The sequence below is a fragment of the Copadichromis virginalis genome, linkage group LG3, assembly GCF_057382275.1.
Source record: "Copadichromis virginalis isolate Kocher_CV1m ecotype Utaka linkage group LG3, C_Virginalis_male_GT1.1, whole genome shotgun sequence".
Lineage (NCBI taxonomy): Eukaryota > Metazoa > Chordata > Actinopteri > Cichliformes > Cichlidae > Copadichromis > Copadichromis virginalis.
In genome coordinates, this window is record NC_140620.1 from 60,622,987 (window position 1) to 60,644,990 (window position 22,004).

Sequence of the window (22,004 nt, forward strand, 5' to 3'; positions counted from 1 at the left end):
CTGAATCATTTAGATGTTCACTGGCACTTGAGATGGGCCTATACATGTTTCTCCTTGAACAGGTAGCTACCCTATGTTAGCCTAGCTTTCTATCACTGATGCTCTGTGTGTATTGTTATGGTTCAAAATATGGGGATGGAGACAAGAGACAAGAGAAAAAAACCACAATAACAACACTGGTCCGGCCGGGTTAAGTCAAACGATGATTTTAATGATCACACGCGTGGGAGATGGACACCGTATGCAGACAGCCTCAGATCTCAAAATGGTGGAGCATTGCTCAAACTCTTATAGCCTCTGGTGCCTCCACCTTATCATAAAAGCCTAAACATTCACATGCTTTTCTCTCACACGGCGCCTAAGCTACGACCTTGGCTCCCCGTTTATCTGCTCCTGCTGAGTTGGGGCAGAAAACTCCAGCATGCTCTGTTCTCTTCTAATCAGACAAATAAGGCGATGACTTTCTGCAGCAGTATTATGCATCATAAAACAATATCATTCATCCACAATAAATCAGCAGTCTACTTTAATGCAAATCAGTTTAACTAATGCAATAGTTGTCAGCTTCTTCTAATTCAGGAGAATAATGCAAACTAAAACTACATAATAATTCACAATCTTTAGTTAGGGGTATAACATGGCATAAAATAATATTATAATCTAACAGTATGCTGCTGCCTCTCTCTCATGTTACTTAAAAAATTAACCCCACAGCTTCAATAACCGTATCTAAAAATCTCTCAGTGAAAGTTACGGTTGTAGGTTTGGAAACATTTTGGGGTAGCCAGTGTTAAATAGAGACAGGGCCACATTCTTTATCTAGTCATTGTAATGAAAGAAGCACATTAAAAACTATATGAGAGTTTGCTTTTAACAAGCATGTAATGACTCTACTTAGTTTAGGTAGTCTTAGGGAGTCAAACTGAAAGTAGCATTTTGTGGATGTTTTCCCTGCTGCCCGATCCCATCAGTCTCTTAAAGCATCATTTCTTATGCGCCCTGGTGTGACAGTGGTTTCATGGCGCTACAGGTTACCTGAGCACATCAGTTATATTACGGTTGAAAACCAGTGCCCGGCCTTCCAGTGGGTGTTCGACCCCTCGTGCACAGCTCAGGAGTCTAAACGACCCAGCAGTTATGGACATGTGTGTTTTTGGTGTGCTGTCCCTCGTTCTCCCTGCTTGCAGGTATATCTGTGTGTGTGTGTGTGGATGCCGGAGTTTCTGAGAGCACCTGTTTACAGGCACCTTCAGGCCTGGTGGGTGTGGCCCTGCCAGGTGGTTGGCCACACTTGAAGACCATCACACAGCTGATCAAGCCTTGTCAGAGGAGCTACTTGAGAATGCGGTGGCGCTCTCTCTGATGCTGGATCATTGCGTGACTTCACGTTAGTCTCTCGGCCAGTCAGTACGGATAGTCTGCCGCATTGTATGTGTCTTACGGCTGCCTGTTTGTTATCTCCCCAGGAGAAGCGTGGAGACGAGAGGGCAGCGAGCACGGGGTGCTCAGACACTGAGGAGCGGAGACAAGGAACACTAGCACTGGGAAGAGGACATTTCACGGGAGTCGGGAACGCACTGCGGATTTATTGTTATTTTCCATTCACTGTAAATAAACGCACTGCTTGCATTCAGAGCTCCGTGCCTGGCTCCTCCTTCCTCACATCCCCACGGTTGACGCTGGCCAACCGTGACAAATAGCTTTTCTTAGATTCATTATTAGTTCAACATTGACAAATAGTAGTTGACTAATATCAGGAGCCAAAAAGAAAACAAAAAACAAACTAAATAAATATTTCAGACGCTGAAAATAAATGATTACGGTTGTTTAAATTTGCTGTCAGCAAGTTAGGTCTAATGCATGTAGTCAATCTAATGAATCAATATTACATGTAAAAAGTACAGAACTGAAAATGAAACTAAAATATATCGGTAAATGAACTGGTTCTTGTATAAAACCTTTCTACTCTCTACAACTTGCCTCATTCATGCACTCACTTTTTTCTATGCTTTTTCTCTGTAAGTGCTTTCTATCTAACATTAATACGCATTCATCCTCCCGATGGATGCATCGGAGAGCAACTTGGGGTTAGCGTCTTGCCCAAGGATATTTGGCATGCAGGCTGGAGCAGGCGGGGATTGAACCAGCAACTTTCTGATTAGTAGGTTTCCTGCTCTACCTGAGCTACAGACACCCCAATTTGTGGTGCTCTGGAAACAACACGTTCTCATCCCAACAGGTAACGATGCTATGTGACAAATCATCGGTATGTGTAAATGTGTTTTTTGTTCTAATCATGAATCGCTTTGTAAAACAAGACCTGATAGGGTTAAGGTTAAAGTTATGGTTAGAGTTAATGTTAGGGATAGGGCTGGAATGGACGGCTGGAGCCTCTCCTCCAAGTGTGTGTTACTGCCGCCATCAGCATTCTGTTGTATTCTGTTGTCTGCTTTTCTCTGTAAGCGCTTCGAGCCTGTACTTTTTTGCTTTAGCTGAGTAATGAAGTTGAATCAGTACTTTAACTTTCACTGGAACAATAGTATTTTTACTTCTACTTAAGTGGAGAATGTCTGATCTTTTGCCAACTCTGGCTGTCTCTCAGTCTTGGAATACCCACTTGTTGTCCAGCGGTGTCCTGGGAATATGGGAACTAGACAGACTGGGGAAACAATGGGAGGAGACACAAAGATGGAATCACTTTTACCATCTTTTATGTATTTGCTGGTCGTCTTATTTCTTCTATTTTGCAAGCACAGTGTTGCAATCATTGTCTTTGTGGTACAATGACACAGGTAGAATGCAGGTGTTTTCATGTAACACGATGCCAGAAAGATGAGTAATGTGTTTTGAAGAGAAGATAAAACATCATGTTTGAACAAAGATAAGCAGCAGACACGTCTGTGTGTGAGTTGTTCAGGTTCAGTAAGAAGGTAATATGTCTGCAGAATTTGTAATTCTTATGAAGATATTGCTTGTACAATAAATAAAATCCCTTTAACTTCTTCTGGAGAGTGTCTTTATATATTTAGTCATTTTGGGGCGATCCTTTATTTAGTAGTAACTCTAGTCGGGGATATATATCAGAGTTTACTTTCAGATATGAGCATTGTGTTTCCTGTGGATGAATGAATGAATTATTTATTTATGTAATTTTTGAAAGACTGGCTCATGTAAAATCTCTGAAAGTATGACAAAGCTCTCCTGTTACACTTTATGGACACCTGAGCGTCACCATGAGGGCCTGTCTTTATTCACTTTATTCACTGAAATCCACTTTTATAATGAATTCACAGTAATCACTGACACCTTCAGAGCATTACATTCATTAAAGACGTCTTCTACACCTACTCTTCCAGACGACCGACACATGCTTCAACCACTGCAGGTTAACCAGCCACTCATCAGTAAAGCAAAAACTAAATGTAAATGTCCTCATGTGGAAAAGACTGAAACACAACTCCCATATATCACTAATGTAACAGATCCATTTAGGGAGAGTGAGAACACTAGGCTGGATGTGTTTTAATGCAGGAACATTCATCATGTCTTCAGTTCAACAAATCATTTACATTGAATATGTGAGCTGGATGGTTACACGACACAATGTGATTGTCAACAATAACTGCAATGAACGCTGGTTTGAGGGCGGAGTCAAGGAGGCCATTTACGTGAAAAGGGAAAGACCCTCTCTGAATCAAGGAGGGGGCCTAAGGGTACATCTGTCACCATCTTACAATGCTGTGATTGCAGCCGTTCTCCAACTCTCTGTGAATGGTACTCAGGACCATTGATCAGTGGTTGCTGATCAATGGTCATGAGAATTTGCATAATCATGATTAAGGAACTGACCTCCCAGCCCATTGTTCCTTCAGTCGGCTGGTTTCTCTGACTGAAAACGCTACGTCCAGAAGAACAGAATCAACTTTTGGAGATTTACTTCCCTGATGATTGAGCACGCATCAAGACCTTTTAATCAGGCCAACAAATATCTTGTACTCAATTTTAGCAGCAGCCATTGTGACACTGATGATAAAACTTGTGTAAAAGTGCGAAGCTGTAAAAAAGTAATTATAAAAAAGCGTTTTTGTAGCTGAATGTTACTGGATAGCTGTTTCATCTGTAACACATCAAAATAACCTGCTAAGGTTTAATAGGCTATAAGGAACACACTCACTTCCTGAGCCCTGGGCAATAAGAGACGTTTTGTGTTTTATGATTTATTGATATGTTTGATCCTTTCTGACCTGCGTTAATGAAGCAGTCATTAGAGCACCATGTCCGCTAGAATAGTTCTGTAGTTTGATGCTTGAGTCGTTGCAGACTTGTTGAAACTCCCTCACCCGTCAAAGCAGCGTCTTTGTTATTCGCGTCCAGCAGATGGCAGTGTTTCACTGTCTGACGGCTGTCTGAAGCTTCAGCTGGATTATCCGTTTTCATGTTTGATTAGAGGTTTGTGTGTGTCTGTGTGTGTGTGGGTTTTTAGCCACGAGTTGTCCACGATAAAGCATATTGAATGGCCTGTCTAATATTGTTAGAATTCTCCTTTGGGTTAGTTTCATTACTCAATCGGGACATTTATTTGGAAAAAGAAAAAAAGAGGGAAAAAAAAGAAAAAAAAAGAAAAGAATTAAAAATAAATAAATCCTCATAGTTTACATTTACAAATATCAATACTGAATGTTACGTCCCTCTGCAGCTTCTAATCGTCTCAGTGTTTTCAGCTGGTGCTAATTGGCCACACCTAGTCAGGTGTGGATAAAAGCATACCTGAGGCAAGCTTCCCGGCAGTGCACTAGTCTTTGCCTTGGTGGCACCAGCCATTTTAGCCAACCTGGTTTTCCATTTTAGGATGAAACCTCTTCTCACCCACACTCTGCTATTCATCTCTGTTTTTATGTTGCGGCTTTTGAGCCGGGTCGTAACACTGAAGATTACAAAGATCAACATTAAGACCAGTCTGTGCATTCAAAGCAGTGACAGAAAAGAGTGTGGGGCATTAACCCCCACTCACTTCACAGTTCACGTTCACAGCGAGCTTCGTCGAAATTTACAATGAGACCCTGAGGGACCTTGTGTTCACCGGCAAGTCCAGCAAGAGACCTGAGCATGAGATCCGCAAGACAGCCAGCAACGAATTGACAATCACTAATCTCACCTATGAGCGGGTCTCCAATGAGGATCAGGTACAGCAGACAGACATCTGTAGCTCAGAACAAATTAATTTCAAATCTGCTGACAAATTGTTACCAAACTTTGAAAATACATCAAACTTTATCGATGCTCTATGTTTTAAAACGTTCCCTCGTCCTCTCAGGTTCTCCGTCTGATTGCTTTGGCCAATCAGAATCGCTCCACTGCCCAGACAGCCCAGAATGACCGCTCGTCTCGCTCCCACTCAGTCTTCCAGCTGGATATTGAGGGAGTTAATGCCGGCAGGGATGTCAAGTGCAAATGTATCACACTGGAAGTACCAGCATCAGGAATGTGGCTTCTTCTTTTTGGATCTATAATATTTAGTCTGGTTAGTTATTGTTACTGTAACCAGTGCAAAATCTGCTCTGATGACTCAACGTTAATGTTTGAGCCCCTGAGCGCTAAAAGAAGTGTTTTGTAAAGTATTAAAACTACCTTTAATGGAAGGAAAAACGGATCACTGCTTCCTATAAGAGTTGGTTTTCTCTGTGTGTGTAGCCACTCTGTGCCTGGTGGACTTGGCTGGCAGTGAGCGAATGGTGAAGAGCCAGTCTCAGGGTGACCGTTTCAAAGAGATGACCGCCATCAACAGCTCACTGTCCAACCTGGGCGTCGTTATCGCCGCTCTGGCCAAAAAGGTCTGCAGCTGCAGTTTCTGTAGTCTTAGATGTCACACCTGCTTTCTTTACATTTACAGTATTAATGATTTTTTTGGCCTTTGTGTTCCAGGAGACTTACGTAGCTTACAGGAACTCGAAGCTCACGTACCTCCTTCAGGGATGTTTGGGGGGAAACGGCAAAACGTGAGTTTGTTGACATCACAAATCTTTATAATGACGACACATAAAACTGAAGGAATTTATCCCCAAAAAATATTTAACAGCGTTTGATCTCATCACTTCAGATTGTGACTGTTTATTCTTTGGCACTAATTTTGGATGTCTTTATTTGCAGCTTGATGTTTGTTAACATTGCTCCGGAGCCCGACAGCTTTGGGGAAACTCTGAACTCATTGAGGTTTGCCAGCAAGGTCAGTGCAGTCTTGTTTCCAGTGTTCATTGGACAGAGTACATTAATGATGTCCTTACATCAGCTGTTTATGGTAAACCAAAGCCATACTCCATATCCATTTTAATACCTTGGTGTGTAATTCATACTCACATTTTGTCTGAAGAGTAGGGATGTTCCTGGCGTCTTATTTACTAGTCGACTAATCGAGGGGGAAATAATTAGACTAACCAACTAATGTAAAACTAAGGAACATTCAGATATTGAGTTGATTTTCAGAACTGATTAATAGAAACTGTCAAACTAGACGCAGAGGTATCTTAAACCATTCATCACATTCTGTTAAATACAAATGAAAATGCATTACTACAAAAGATGTTCTATTAAAGTATGACAATCATTTGAGAATCTAAAAGTACGTCTAAGTGTGGCGAGAATGATTCAGGTAATACATTATACAGCCGTTTTCTAGTCAGGTTGTGGGGGCAGCAGGAAGGACTACTCCTGACCACAGCTGATAGATGTAAACTGGCTAGCATGACCAAGGATGCTGGGGCCTCCTACTGGTAGGACGTGCCCAGCTGGAACAGCCTCCTGGCCAAGGTGGCTGTCACCTTTTGATGTGAAGGAGTAGTGACTCTACTCTGAGCCCCTCCCCCATTGACTTAACTGCTCTCCTAAAGGAGAGGTTTTCCACCTCTCAGGAAACTAATTTCCTCTGCGTGTATCTGCGATCTCAGTGTTAACAAGAAGATCAGGGTAGATTAATAGATTTATGGCGTTTCTCAACAACAGTGCACCATCTGGTGGTAGATCGCTGCCTAACATTTAGAACACAATGATGTACCAGCATTGGGCATCAATTAAAATGTTAACAATTAGATTGAACGACTGGTAAGTCTGATACAGACTAGTGACAATTAGTCGACTAGTCACATAAATCCCTGAGAGCCCACAGAAGTGGCCTGCACCATGTGCGTGGCTTGCTTTGCAGTTTAACCACCAAAACACTCGTCTGCAGTGGAATTTCTTTGAGCTAATCGATTCATTTATTTCATTTCTTCTTCTAATTAATGTGGAAAATGGTGGCAAAGGTGGCTGAAATGAGTGATTCCTAGAGTTACATGTCAGTTTACAGCATAGGGATTAAGTTTACAGTATAAATACCACTGAATTGTACAAGGATTTGAAGTTTCACTGTAACTTTAACATTTTTGACAGTTTTGTTTTGTTTTCTCCCCCACAGGTGAACGACTGTGTCATCAGGACAGCGACTGCCAACAAAAAGTAGAAATTATTAAAAAAAAAAAACCCTGAGTTTTCTACTTTTTAGGTTCATCTCAGGTTTCCACGCTGAGTTGGTCATGACAGTTGCCATGTGTGATGGCATGCCACACATGGTAAGCTCCACACCTCACCACCCGTTGATTCACTTTAGTTTAATTTACAGTCACTACTTTAAAATATTCCATTTATTGTTCAATATCGTTTTTTTATTAAATGTATTCATTTTTCCATCACACCTTCCAATGTTTATATGGCGTGCACACATATTAACCTTGCAAGGTCAAAGCTCTGTTTTATGTTATATTAATACATCTTTGTTTGAGTTACCTGGGGGTTGGTGTCTCCTCCTGTCTGGCAAAGGGCTGGGAGACCTGAAGTACTACTGACAGCCTAATTGGATTGCACCACATGCAGGTGAACGACTGCGTCATCAGGACAACAAAGTAGAAATTATTAAAAGAGTAACTTTTATATATGTGCGTTTAAAGCAGGGTGTCAGGTTTTTTTGTTTTTTTTCCACATATGTTGGATTATGTTTCTATATATATACTTTGTAAAGGGTATTTTAAATTAATGAAAATGAATAAATATGATTGTTTCTTTTACCTGTTTCGATGTCTGCCATATCATTAGTATGTTTCGTGGGAATTAAATGTTTATTTAACATGTACGCTATTACATTTACTCTACAAATAAAACCAAATTTAAAGGCTGTTGCATTTTATTGCCTTTTTTCTTTCCTTTTCTTAAAGTTATGAAGGCATCTTGGATGCCATTTCAGTGAGTGGGGGTTAATGCCCCACACTCTTTTCTGTCACTGCTTTGAATGCACAGACTGGTCTTAATGTTGATCTTTGTAATCTTCAGTGTTACGACCCGGCTCAAAAGCCGCAACATAAAAACAGAGATGAATAGCAGAGTGTGGGTGAGAAGAGGTTTCATCCTAAAATGGAAAACCAGGTTGGCTAAAATGGCTGGTGCCACCAAGGCAAAGACTAGTGCACTGCCGGGAAGCTTGCCTCAGGTATGCTTTTATCCACACCTGACTAGGTGTGGCCAATTAGCACCAGCTGAAAACACTGAGACGATTAGAAGCTGCAGAGGGACGTAACACCTCCTCCCTTAAAAGGGTTCCTCTAGGACCCCTAAACAAATTAAAAGTTCCTCTGAAGCAAGTTGGCATCTTTAAGCATGGATGCCCCTACATGAGGATCTGAAGTTGCCACACTGAACACACAAAAAGTAACATGTGACCAACACAAGAGCACAACAGTCAAACCCAAAATGATTACCTGACCTGCTACAACACAAAACCAAAAGTACACTAAAAACAAATCCCTTACTTTCCCTACCCTAGTCTTCAGTGGTGTACCAGGCTCGAGGCAACTTTAAACGCGAACTCGAGAGCAGGCAGCAGACCAGAGATATAGTCTCCTACCAAACTCTGAAGCGTACCCCCACCCAGGATAGCCACCAAACACAAACTAAAACAATAAAGCAAAACAACAAACAAGTGCTTCGATGGAAGGGCAGCACAGTCACCCAGCTGAAACACACTAAAGGGAGTTTGCTCAATTACACTGAACACCATCACTCACCCACTTAAAAGCAAAACAAACTGACATTCAGTCTCCACTAAAATGTCCAAAGATCCCGGACGAGCCACCACTTATGTTATGTATAGTGTGATTTGGCCATCTGAACATGCTACCTATATAAATCCCAGCAGGAAGCATGTTTTAATAGTGTGATTTGGCCATCTGAACGCGCTACCTATATAAATCCCAGCAGGAAGCATGTTTTAATAGTGTGATTGGGTCATCTGAACACCCTACCTATATAAATCCCAGCAGGAAGCATGTTTTAATAGTGTGATTGGGTCATCTGAACACGCTACCTATATAAATCCCAGCAGGAAGCATGTTTTAATAGTGTGATTGGGTCATCTGAACGCGCTACCTATATAAATCCCAGCAGGAAGCATGTTTTAATAGTGTGATTGGGCCATCTGAACATGCTACCTATATAAATCCCAGCAGGAAGCATGTTTTAATAGTGTGATTGGGTCATCTGAACACCCTACCTATATAAATCCCAGCAGGAAGCATGTTTTAATAGTGTGATTGGGTCATCTGAACACCCTACCTATATAAATCCCAGCAGGAAGCATGTTTTAATAGTGTGATTGGGTCATCTGAACACGCTACCTATATAAATCCCAGCAGGAAGCATGTTTTAATAGTGTGATTGGGCCATCTGAACACCCTACCTATATAAATCCAAGCAGGAAGCATGTTTTAATAGTGTGATTGGGTCATCTGAACACGCTACCTATATAAATCCCAGCAGGAAGCATGTTTTAATAGTGTGATTGGGCCATCTGAACACCCTACCTATATAAATCCAAGCAGGAAGCATGTTTTAATAGTGTGATTGGGTCATCTGAACACCCTACCTATATAAATCCCAGCAGGAAGCATGTTTTAATAGTGTGATTGGGTCATCTGAAAACGCTACCTATATAAATCCCAGCAGGAAGCATGTTTTAATAGTGTGATTGGGTCATCTGAACACGCTACCTATATAAATCCCAGCAGGAAGCATGTTTTAATAGTGTGATTGGGTCATCTGAACACGCTACCTATATAAATCCCAGCAGGAAGCATGTTTTAATAGTGTGATTGGGTCATCTGAACACCCTACCTATATAAATCCCAGCAGGAAGCATGTTTTAATAGTGTGATTGGGTCATCTGAACATGCTACCTATATAAATCCCAGCAGGAAGCATGTTTTAATAGTGTGATTTGGCCATCTGAACACCCTACCTATATAAATCCCAGCAGGAAGCATGTTTTAATAGTGTGATTGGGCCATCTGAACACCCTACCTATATAAATCCCAGCAGGAAGCATGTTTTAATAGTGTGATTGGGCCATCTGAACACCCTACCTATATAAATCCAAGCAGGAAGCATGTTTTAATAGTGTGATTGGGTCATCTGAACACCCTACCTATATAAATCCCAGCAGGAAGCATGTTTTAATAGTGTGATTGGGTCATCTGAACACGCTACCTATATAAATCCCAGCAGGAAGCATGTTTTAATAGTGTGATTGGGCCATCTGAACACCCTACCTATATAAATCCAAGCAGGAAGCATGTTTTAATAGTGTGATTGGGCCATCTGAACACCCTACCTATATAAATCCCAGCAGGAAGCATGTTTTAATAGTGTGATTGGGTCATCTGAAAACGCTACCTATACAACGGAGCCATTAACCACGTAAGGTAGCATATTCTGATAAGTTAGCACGGATTGATAGACAAGACTATAAATTTACGCTACGGTAGGATGTTTTGACAGAACACCGGTTCTCGTCCCCAACATTTTTCTTTTGTTAAGCTTACTGTTATCAAGGCATGGTAAATGAACAGTAAACCTTGCCTGATGACTAATCTTCCCGTTTCCCTCTCATTGATTTATTTGGGTTGTCATGGCAGAAGTATTAAACAATGCCTTTTATTAGAACATAAGCATTTAAATGCAGTAATTGTATTTGAATTAGTTAAATATGAGTGGGCAACTCTGACCATGACAAGACTGCATTTGCTCTAAAGAATTAATAAAAAATTTAGACATATTGTTGTCATTATTTTTACTCTTCAATTTTATGTGTTTTTTTTCTTTAAGATGGTATCAGAAGTTGCTCTTCCACCATGAAAAAAACCATCTGCATATATTCTTTCACTACATCCACGATTCTCCTCTGTGGTCTTCCTCATTCATCCTGTTTGGAGCTTAATGTTCAACATCCTTTATCTATTAAAATTACAGAAGGAGAAGAAAGTAATCATCAGAGCAGGAATCATGATAAATGATAAATAGATTACCAGTACATACAAACATAACACTTGCATAATTTCTCTGATAACGCTGCATTGGATGGGTTTATTAACGGTGGGCTGAAATTGTACTACAGTCTGCTGGTGAGGAACTTTTTTGAGTGTTGAATAAAATGTCCTCCACAATCTGTATATGAATTGTCATTAAAACCACAGAGATTCTTACTTATAAAGGAAAGAAAAGTGGGACAAAGCCCATCAACATATAGTGTATATTTTCTGAAACATTACAAAGATGCAGGTAATTCTGGGTTCACCTGAATTACAGATTAGACTGGTGGACAAACAGATGTTGTGTACAACTGGTGACAGCATCAGTGACAACAAATTAATCAGCGAGGCTGGAAGCAGAATTAGGAGGCGTCAGAGTCAGCGAGGGTCAGAGATCGACGAACAAATTGCCCACCTTCATGGATAATGCATCCCCCTCAGAAGGATTCAAAATTAGGCCACGAAGAACAGTTCAGGAAACCTATTTTGTTTCGTCTGTGAAACTGTATAAATAAAATGTAAATTATGTTAAAGGCAAACACATTTGTAAGCCATAAGAAACAAACATGCTTTGCAATATACCTTCAAACATCTGTATAGATTTGATACATTATTTATTAACTGAATTTGCTAACATGTCTTACATAGTGAGTGTGTCACGGCTGCCGAGGCGAGCCGTGCGGAATAAATGAGGATCCAATCACAGGCAGTCGTGGAGAAGTGAAGGTGATTTATTGAACACAAAAAGAATGTGGACAAACAGCAAACGGGGCTCGAACTAAACTAAACTGGGAAACAACTAAACTACAGAGCACAATCCTGATTGAAAACGAGCAGAGGAGAATGACGATGAAAAGCAGGGAGAAGGCACGGTGGATACACTGAGTAATACAGACGAACCGGCAACATGCAGGAGAACACACAGGGCTTAAATACACACACACCAGTAATCAGGGGATGAGAGACAGGAGGGCAACACAGCTGGGAGAAATCAGAGCTGATGGGACAGGGGAAATGTAAACTGAACATACTCACATCAGACAGAGACCTTCACAATAAAACAGGAAACTCAGACACGGGGAACCAAACAAGACACAGATCTAAACAGACAGCTTCACAAACAGATGGGGTGACACCATAGACAGACAGAGACACAGACTCAAAGGCAGACCGAATATCACACATAGAACTCAAACAATAATAATAATCATCATCATCATAATAAACTAGAAAATGATAACTAAAAGCACTGGGTCACTGACCCAGGACCATGACAGAGTGTTTCTTTTACTGATGATATTTCAGTGATATGTATTTTTTATGACTAAATAATGCTCTATCGAACACCTGGCAATAACAGCAGGTGTGGCAATTTTGTAATTTGTTGTTTAAATTTGATATTATTGTAGGCAGTATATTTTCTTAGCCTTTGTCATACTCATGCTTAACCCTCTCAGGCTCAAATTAAGTTTTTGTTGCTAATGCACAAAAGAATACCTGCAGTGGTACTTCTGAGTAAAAAACTCATGAAATATGTATGTGGGGTGATCAGGTTGTTAGCTTTTAACTGTTGCATATCTGCAATGCCTGCCTTGAGAGGGTTAACAAAGCAATCTCAGAAACCGTACAGTAATCTTGGGTGTGTGGGGGTCACCCAGAGTCAGAATCTAGTGAGATATCAGTGTCACCTCTTACAGTTTTCCTGTAATCTGAGCTCAAATATGAGAAAATATAGAGTACAGTACAGTAAATTGGGTAAATTTTACTGTTAATTTTCTCTGAATCGTACAGTAATTTGGGCTGTGGATCACAGGGTGGAGTGGAAAAAGTGGAAAAGTGGAGATGAACCAAAACTGGGAGTGGATTGTGAAGTACAATAGTGTCAGGACCAGAGTTGGTCAAGTTACTTGAAAAAAGTAATCAGTAACTAATTACTGATTACTTCCCCCAAAAAGTAATCCTGTTACTTTACTGATTACTTATTTTCAAAAGTAATTAATTACTTAGTTACATTTTAAAAACACGATTTACAACCTGAATAGGTGATAAAGCGATAGACCTTTCAGCCCAATTCTACTTTTTCTGCATAATTCATCATATAAAATGTAATCAAATGGAAAAGTCTCTCTTTTTAAAACTTGTTTAATTAGTTTTAATCTTTTAACTTTATGCATCAAGCAAAAATTGAATTATATGTAACATTCTCTGACTGGAAGAAATTTGTTTAATATTTAAACTTATTTTCTGCCCATTCCAGCACATAAAATAAAATATTTTTTGTGTTTACACTCACTCTTTCAAATAGATGCAAGTAAAACACAGCAGAAAATAAATAAAATCAAAGACTAGCGGTCCTTTGGCTCTATTTTCACCTGTAAAGCAGGAGTAGGGTAGGCGGAGGTTTACCCTGGTGCAGGTGTGCCGCGGTCAGTTGAAGAATCCGCGAGTTTCTCTGTGACTTTCCCATTACGTCGTAGCGCACTCGGTGCTTGCTTGGAAGTTTAGGGGGTTTTTTTCGCTGTAAAAAGAAGTTTTCTTCCCACGCACAACGGACACTAATGTTTTTGTCACTTTTTATGGAATCAAACTCAAAGTAAGGTCAGTACTTCCACGCTTTAAACGCTGCACGCTCATATTCTCTCCCGCACTCGATATATTATCCATTGTTGATCTGCACACAGCTGTTGTCACGGACGTTGCACTTGCTTACGTCACTGTCATGAGACATTCTCGCAAAAAAATCACTGTTTTAGTAACGCAGCGTTCCTACGGGAAAGTAACGGTAATCTAATTATCGTTTTTGCAATAGTAATCCCTTACTTTACTTGTTACTTGAAAAAAGTAATCGGATTACAAGTAACGCGTTACTGCCCATCTCTGGTCAGGACACAAAAGACTGCATTTCTAAGCCAGTCGGCACCCGTACCGTAATATGCATAAGAATAGTGCAACAACATTTTAGGTGCGGCTGGCTTGACTGTGTCGTCCTAAGTGAGGGCTCACTTGACCGCGGTCAAATATGGTGCTGGAGAAACAAACTACAGAGAACTTCGTAAAGAGAGTATTGAGTGCTTTGGCGATGTAAATGGACTGGTTCTTATATAGTACTCAAAGCACTTTAAAGAACTTGCCTCATTCAGGTGTACGCAAGCACTTTTCTCTGTAAGCACTTTCTGTGTAATGTTCACACACATTCGGAGAGCAACTCTGGGTTGGTATCTTGCCCAGGGATATTTGGCATGCAGACGGGGATTGAAGCACCTTCCTCTACTACCTGAGCAAAGCCACCCCATGTTCGTCTGTGCACAGATTTCTTTCAATACAGTATTATCACAATTGTGCAAAAATACAGGCATGAAAGCTTAAAGTGCGCGATCACAATAAAGGTGACGCTCAGAGACTGACTGAGTGATCTGAGAACTCATCAGCCCTCATCACTGCCTTCACTTACTTGCTGCTATGGGTGCAGGAATAACACAGTTATGCAGTTATCTGGGACTCTCCACCATTTGACCTTAGAACTGAAGAAGCTTCTCGGATGAGAGGTGAAACGTCTTCAAGTAACTTAAAGAAGTCCAGACGCTTTTCTTTACAAGCTCCTTTGACCAGTTATGCAGTTACTTTCTCAGTCTGCTAGAGCCTCCACTTGAACGCAAGAACCTTCATTTATCTTCTCAAACAGAATTCAAAATGTTTTTTACAAATTGAAGGATTAAGATATAAATCGCAGAAGCATCGATCCACACATTCAAAGAAGAACAACCCAACAAACTCTTCATAAAACTCCAAGAGTATGAAAATCTTTATTTCTGTCTATTCTGTGTTGTTAATAACATCACATCTTCACATAGTAGCAAAAACATATTAAAAAAACATTAATCTCAACATGCATACTGTACTTCAAGTTTCTCTCATGGAAAGGCCAGTGTTACTTTTATAGTACCCTTTCCATAAATATCATAAATATCTTTACCCATGTAGTGGAATTATTTTATTTTTTCATTTTAGTTAACAAGTATAATGTGACCACATTCACTTTTTATCAGGACAAGCTACACCACCACGGTGGTTAGCATACAATAACACTGCCTTGTTCTCAAAGCTTCTTGCTAACTGTACTTTTTTCTGAGATGTTCTCTTTAAGTAAGGATACTGAAAGTGTAAGCAGTGTATACGGTCACATCACGTGCTTAAGGTTGTGTTAGCACTGATAATTCCTTCACAGTTCTTTAAAGATGCTGAAGTCATCATATCAGCTGTAAATGCAGTGCTGCTGCTGTCCTTACGCTATACTTTCAAGCATCACACTTTCTTACTGACCAGTTTATTTCCACTTTTTATGCTCTAGTATGGTGTGACTGAATGAAGTCAGCAAACCAAATTCTGTCCATCTGAGGATGAGAAGAAACTTGCATGAAATGGGAAGAATGAGATGAAGATGGCTCCTATGCTTTAGACGTGGCACTGTTTCTGCCATTGTAAGTACGCTAATGCTTGAAAGATCCATTAAAGGCCTGACACTTCACTCTTCAGCTGGAGCGTCCATCAAGTTTTACATTCCAGGTTTCCTCGTTGGGATTACGACTCAGACGATGATGTGAAAAATTAGTTATTACATTAAACCCATAAAATCAACACTGGCAAAAAAGCCGTGCACTTCACAGAGCAGCTTTCTATGGCCGAGCAGCTCCTGCAGGTGTAAGGTGTAGGTGTCACAGCACTCTGGTCCAAAGAGGTTATGTGCAGCATGCAGACAGAAAATGGCTTTACAGAATATGACTGAATGTTGAGGCACCAAAACACACTCAGTCTGCCCCTCAGTCTGATCAAGAAGAAAACCTGACTGAGCGCTTCATAACATCAGTACGATGATGTCCCAGAGGCCATGTTCAGGTTATTCTCCCGTCCACACTGAGCGGGCGGATCAGTGGAGTCTGCATTAGCTTTAACAGAAAGGTCTGATTTAAGCAGGTAAGCTGAATAGACAAGAAAAGCTAGAAAGCTTTATCAACTATAACCCCAGCGAGGACCTTGACAGGTGTCTTGTGTACAGGTGAAGGCTGGACAGTCAGCAGGATACCTTCCTAACATTTGTCATTCCCAGCATTGAACCGTTTCCTGGCACAGCCTCAGTGAAACAGAGCATCGTTTCCACCCCACAGTTATAGACAGGCTGTGCTTTTCTTTGGTAACACCGTCGAATGAGCCCCGTGTCCTCTCTCAGTAGCTGCTTTCGTGTCCTGTCAGGATGTACAGGCTGCTCAGTGCTGACGGGTCATCAGTCGGTGTGCTCTGAAGGATGATGTCTCTGCACATTGTCAGCAAATGAGAAGGAGATGAGTTGTAAAGGAGAACCAGAGAAAGGCAGTACTAACCTAAAGCCAGTGCCTCCACCTGCTTCTACTCCTCCCACCTCTAGTACTAACACTACTCTACTGATACTACAACCACTGTAGTTTGACTTTAATGCTACACACTGGTACAGTACTGGTACACTTACTGGAGTTTTACTCCTGTTCCTGCTCATCACCACGCCTACTACTTTTTTAAACTTTATGATAAGTGTGAACATTTACACACCAGCATACAAACAAGTTTAAAGTAGAAAAAAGGAAGCAAAGAGCTGAGAAATACATAAAACATAACACAGAAGAAAAAGAAACCTTTGCAGGGATTCCTTCTACACCCAGTTTGAGTAAAAACTAACTGAAACACAAGGAAAGAAGATAAGATCCACTAAAATAAGGGTTGTATAATAATACTTAGTACTGGCAGCCAGCAGCGCCAAGCCTCAGCCTCCCAGTAGACACACCTATGGTACCGATTTAAAACCCTACATGTCTTTGTTCTCAGGTTATCACGTTCACAAACTTTGGTGTCCACGCTATTTGCCTGCCAGGCTGACAATGATTTAGATCACAGAAACATTTTTAAGCTGTTATTCCTGGTTTCACAGTGGAAAACTCCGGGTAACGTCCATTATCTTTGCTCCTGTATAAGACTTTCCTGAATGCTGAGGTTTGGTCTTCCACATGAAATTCAGTACTTTTGTTTCAGTTTCATTAATGATGCATTGATTTTGGACATCGATGTAATACATATGTGATACACGACAGTCTTTGAGTCCGTCCTTCTCATATATAATCCCACTGTTTTTGCACTTCAGATGATTCCAGTAATGACTGATTTAAAAAAGAAAAGTGAAATGTTTCTAATGAACTCACCACGATTCTTATTACAAACTTCATTAAGAGCTGCTGGATCAACAGGGGTGTCCTGGATTTGTTAGTAATATAATATAGTAATATATTATTATTAGTTTTAATTATTTAGTCAAAAATCAATTCCAGACTGCTCTGAGCAACATGCTGCAGCGAGAGTCCTGACAGGGACTAGAAACAGAACATTTATTGGCTCCCTGTTTTATCCAGAATAAAAGATTCAAAATCCTCACATAAAAGGTTTTGAATAATCAGCCCCTGTCTTATCTTAATGACCTTATAGTACCATATCACCCCATTAGAGCACTTCGTTCCAAGTATTTAAAAGTAAAATGGGAGCCAGACCCTTCGGTTTCCAGGCCCCTCTTGGTAAATGGTAAATGGACCGGTTCTTATATAGTGGTTTTCTACTCTGAGCACTCAAAGCTTGCCTCATTCACTCGTTCACACCCATTCATACTCTGACGGATGCACCGAAGAGCAACTTTCATGCAGGATATCTGGCATGTAGACGGGAAGTAGGTGACCTGCTCCCCCACCTGAACTACAGCCACCACTTCTGTGGAACCAGCTTCCAGTTTGGGTTTGGGAGACAGACACCCTCTCTACTTTTAACATTAGGCTTCAAACTTTCCTTTCTTCCCTGAATCCTCCCTTAGTTAGCCTAAGTCTAGGCTGCTGGCGGGTTCCCGTGATGCACCAAGTGTTTCTTCTTCAGTCGCCCTTTTCACTCACTATCTGTTTAAACACCTCTCTGCATTCAATCATTAGTTGAGAATATTCTCTGGCTCTCTTCCCCAGATTGTCTTTGTCCCGTCTTCCTCCTCTCACCCCCCCAACCAATCGCAGCAGATGCCCGCCCCTCCCCCAGCCTGGTTCAGGTTTTCACCTGCTAAAAGGGAGTTTTTCACCTTTGTGCACCATAATTGCAGGGCCTTTACCTTACAATATACAGTGTCTTGAAGTGACTATTGTTGTGATTTGGTACTAGAATAAAGAAAATTAGCACTAAGGAAAGTAGTTTTCTGTACAAAGTGTCAGGTAGACGGTAGTTGGTAACTTTAATGGCTGTTTTTCTTTGGAGGGCTGCATGCAAACACATAGGCTGCATTTCCTAAATCCTTGGATCTGAGTAACCAACAGAACAAACACTCTAGTGTGACTCCTGCTTTAATGCTACCATTAATGCTAGCAGTATTCATGCTACTTCCACATGCTACTCTGAAAATCACTTCCAGGTCTATTAACAATAGTATCAAGAAAAATACTATCCTGATTACTTCTGATGTACTAGGATTACTAGTTTCTCACAGTGATTGATAGCTCTTGTCAGCATACAGTTAACATACCTGTTTGTTCCCAGAACTCTGAACACACGACTCTCATCTGTAATTTCTTGTGTTACCTGCACATAAAGTGAAAATTCACATGTGTAATGACTTAGAACTAATATGATAAGCACATGATACGAGCTCAGCCAACGTTGGATGAATTTACTAGTTCATCACCTCATCTGAAACTCCTCCCTTTGAGGCCGTGCTTCCAGAATGCCAGCACACTATCCTGCAAGCAGACTGACAGAACAGGAGGTGTCACTCAGCTTTCAGGACACACATCAGCTCTCATTCACTTTGTTTGTCACATCATCATTTCTACCTAGTGTTTCAATGGGGAAGTCAAAGACTATTTCTGCAGCCAGCTGTCTGGATGGAAGTCCTTGCAGGTTCACGATCTTTACAGTTCCTGTCCAAACAGTACACAGATTGAGAATGAGCATGAAAGACATTTGAAGGATTCACAATATGCGAGGGGACTTACTTTCCAAGGTGATGAGAACAGTGTCTCGGTCCAGCTGGGTTACCTGCACGACTCTGAGTGCTCCACTATCTCCTGATGCACGGAAAGAAGGAAGCTTGTTGCAACAAGTTGAAGCTTGAAGCTTCAGGAAGTCAGCAGAGACACGCAGAAACGGTCCTACCTGGCACTGGAACAGGAGCGCCGTTCAGCTCTATAATATCAAACCTGAGCTGTTGGCCGGTTGGTGGTTTATCATTACTACAGTCTCTCACTCCAACACACAGCTGAGAAGAGAATCTGGGAGTCTGATGGCGAGTTGCTGTGAAACAGTCACCAAGGAAAACAAAAAAAACTAAATAAATTCTCATGGATGGTTAAGTGATGCTTGTTAAACCTGAGCTGAACCTGTTCATACAACCGTCAAAAACAGCACAACAGAATTCTTGTATGATTATTAAATCTTGAGATTAAAGATAAACCGATGCCATCCACCCATCCATCCATCCATCCATCCACCCACCCACCCATCCATCCATCCATCCATCCATCCATCCATCCATTCATCCATCCATCCATCCATCCATCCATCCATCCATCCATCCATCCACCCGTCCATCTGTTCGTCCAAACATCCACCCACCCATCCATCCATCCATCCATCCATCCATCCATCCGTCCATCCATCCATCCACCCGTCCACCCATCCGTCCATCCATCCACCCACCCATCCCTCCATCCATCCATCCATCCATCCATCCATCCATCCAGCCGTCCATCCACCCGTCCATCCATCCTTCCATCCATCCATCCATCCATCCCCTAACTGCACGTCTTTGGACTGATGCCACTTTTCCATAATGTTGTGGCACAGGCGTGTTTCTCCAAGCAGCACTGTGTTAGGACTGCAGACAGGCTTAACACAGAGCTCTGTTCTCACAGTACATACATTATCTTCATGAAATGTGCGAGACATTCACAAAAAAACTGTCAATTATCTGTGCTATGTGATCTAATGGTGCATGCTGGCGTTGAACTGTGTGCTGATAACACTGTTCCTGTAGCACAGAAAACACATGGTAACCATTCAGTTACACGAGCTTGGACCCAGAGAAGGTGCTGTTGGTGTTTTTGGACGGCGTTTATACAACGTTTCTTTTATTTAGTCTCTAAAATCTTGTTGGGCTTGAATAAAAAGTATGCATATGTTATTAAAAAAAATCCATTACATTCTTCAGCTTCAGATTTTGATATGCTGTCTGTCTACTTTTATGTAATTCAGGTCTAATGACTGGTTTGCATTGTGGAAATAGGGGTAGAGTTAGAAAGGAAGACATTTATTCAGGTGGCAAGTTCGACATATCTGTACAAACCTTTAGATGCATGAACTTTTGAAGAGGCTCATACCACAAGAGTAAAACCAGGCCAGATGGGACAGCCCCGCACAGATATGTACTATCTGTGTATGGGTTTCTTGCTGAAACAGAGAGAGCAGGACTAAGTGTCTGCAGTTGTTCTCCGTGAACAAACAGACTGACCAGAGTAACTCGGCATTGCTTACCTACACTGCACCTCCTACAACCTTTAGTGTCAGGAATCTTTACAGATATGGTAAACTTTCTGTGGCCAACAGAGAATATCCAGGTCAGAACAAGCAGACAAAATTGGGTTTACAGTATCCTCCTTCCTCAAAATCAGGTGGTAGCATCACACATGACATTATTAACACTGCTGCACCTACAGCTCCTGTTTCCCTGCATCTGTGATGGCGTGTCGTACCTGAGACTGATCCGCTCAGTGAGGCGGTTGGTGCTGAGCGACAGGCTGCTGTGTTTCTTGTGCAGATGTCCTTTCTGTTCAAACAGAGCTGGCAGGCTGTGCGAGTAAAGCTGGGCCGACTTGCCTGCAGGATGGAGCCTTTTTAGAGCAGCATATTATCGAGTGGACACAATGTTCTCCATTTGTGTCACGCTGTTTGTTACCTGATACGGACATCAGCACATTGTTCATAACATATAGCCATATACATCGCTGAGGGAGGAGCTGTGGGGAAAAGACAAGCAGTTCACTGAGACTTCAAACATCCAGCTTCAGTCATCAGACTGTTCCAGAAACATCATTTCCTGGTTTTCAGTGCTCCTCCTTTCATCAGGAGCTGCACTCCTTACTCAGGTTTTTCAGGGTGATGCGATTAATGACTTGCACTTTTTTGTTATTACTTGCATTTTTACACAATGCTCTTCTACTCTGACACTTTCAACTACCAGCTTGACCGCGCATCACTCTTTTCTACCTCAAAACGACCAGTTACACATGTCTGCATGAATTCTGCACGCACGTTTGCACTACAAGCTGCACACAAACACGTGCGCACATCCATGATTTACTCCAAACCTAACTTAACCTTCGGCGCTTTTTAACTTTCAACCCCTTCAGTGGAAACATTGGGAGAAGTTTGCCAGTGTGGTATTATAATATTATTTTATGCCACGTTAGACCCCTAATTGAAGATTGTGAATTATTATGTAGTTTTAGTTTGCATTATTCTCCTGAATTAGAAGAAGGTGATAACTATTGCATTTGTTAAACTGATTTGCATTACATT

General features: G+C 41.2%; 2 protein-coding genes across 2 annotated transcripts; one reads left to right on the plus strand and one right to left on the minus strand.

Annotated features, from left to right (window-relative positions):
• Positions 1-5,012: 5,012 nt before the first annotated feature.
• Positions 5,013-7,492, plus strand: LOC146716429 (carboxy-terminal kinesin 2-like; the record flags this gene model as incomplete). The annotated part of the gene is made up of 6 exons (XM_085441371.1): positions 5,013-5,183; positions 5,315-5,453; positions 5,692-5,831; positions 5,923-5,996; positions 6,148-6,223; positions 7,448-7,492. Coding segments are annotated over 6 exons (645 nt in total), but the record flags the coding sequence as incomplete, so codon positions are not given.
• An 11,653-nt stretch (positions 7,493-19,145) lies between these two features.
• LOC146716430 (mitogen-activated protein kinase kinase kinase kinase 2-like) lies at positions 19,146-21,787 on the minus strand. The gene is made up of 8 exons (XM_085451866.1): positions 21,382-21,787; positions 21,179-21,302; positions 20,961-21,019; positions 20,773-20,876; positions 19,584-19,721; positions 19,424-19,495; positions 19,262-19,348; positions 19,146-19,179 (listed from the first exon to the last, which is right to left on the minus strand). The coding sequence occupies exons 1-5, from the start codon at positions 21,407-21,409 to the stop codon at positions 19,671-19,673; spliced, it is 366 nt and encodes a 121-aa protein (XP_085307992.1). The 5' UTR covers positions 21,410-21,787; the 3' UTR covers positions 19,146-19,179; positions 19,262-19,348; positions 19,424-19,495; positions 19,584-19,670.
• Positions 21,788-22,004: the final 217 nt, after the last annotated feature.

Excerpts from the sequence above, each read along its gene's own strand:
- LOC146716430 (XM_085451866.1), bottom strand. The coding sequence starts at position 21,409 with ATGAACAATGTGCTGATGTCCGTATCAG. Across the intron at positions 21,303-21,381 it reads TGTGCTGATGTCCGTATCAG|GCAAGTCGGCCCAGCTTTAC; the intron begins GTAACAAACAGC and ends TCCATCCTGCAG. Across the intron at positions 19,722-20,772 it reads AAAAGTTCATGCATCTAAAG|CAACTCGCCATCAGACTCCC; the intron begins GTTTGTACAGAT and ends ACTGTTTCACAG.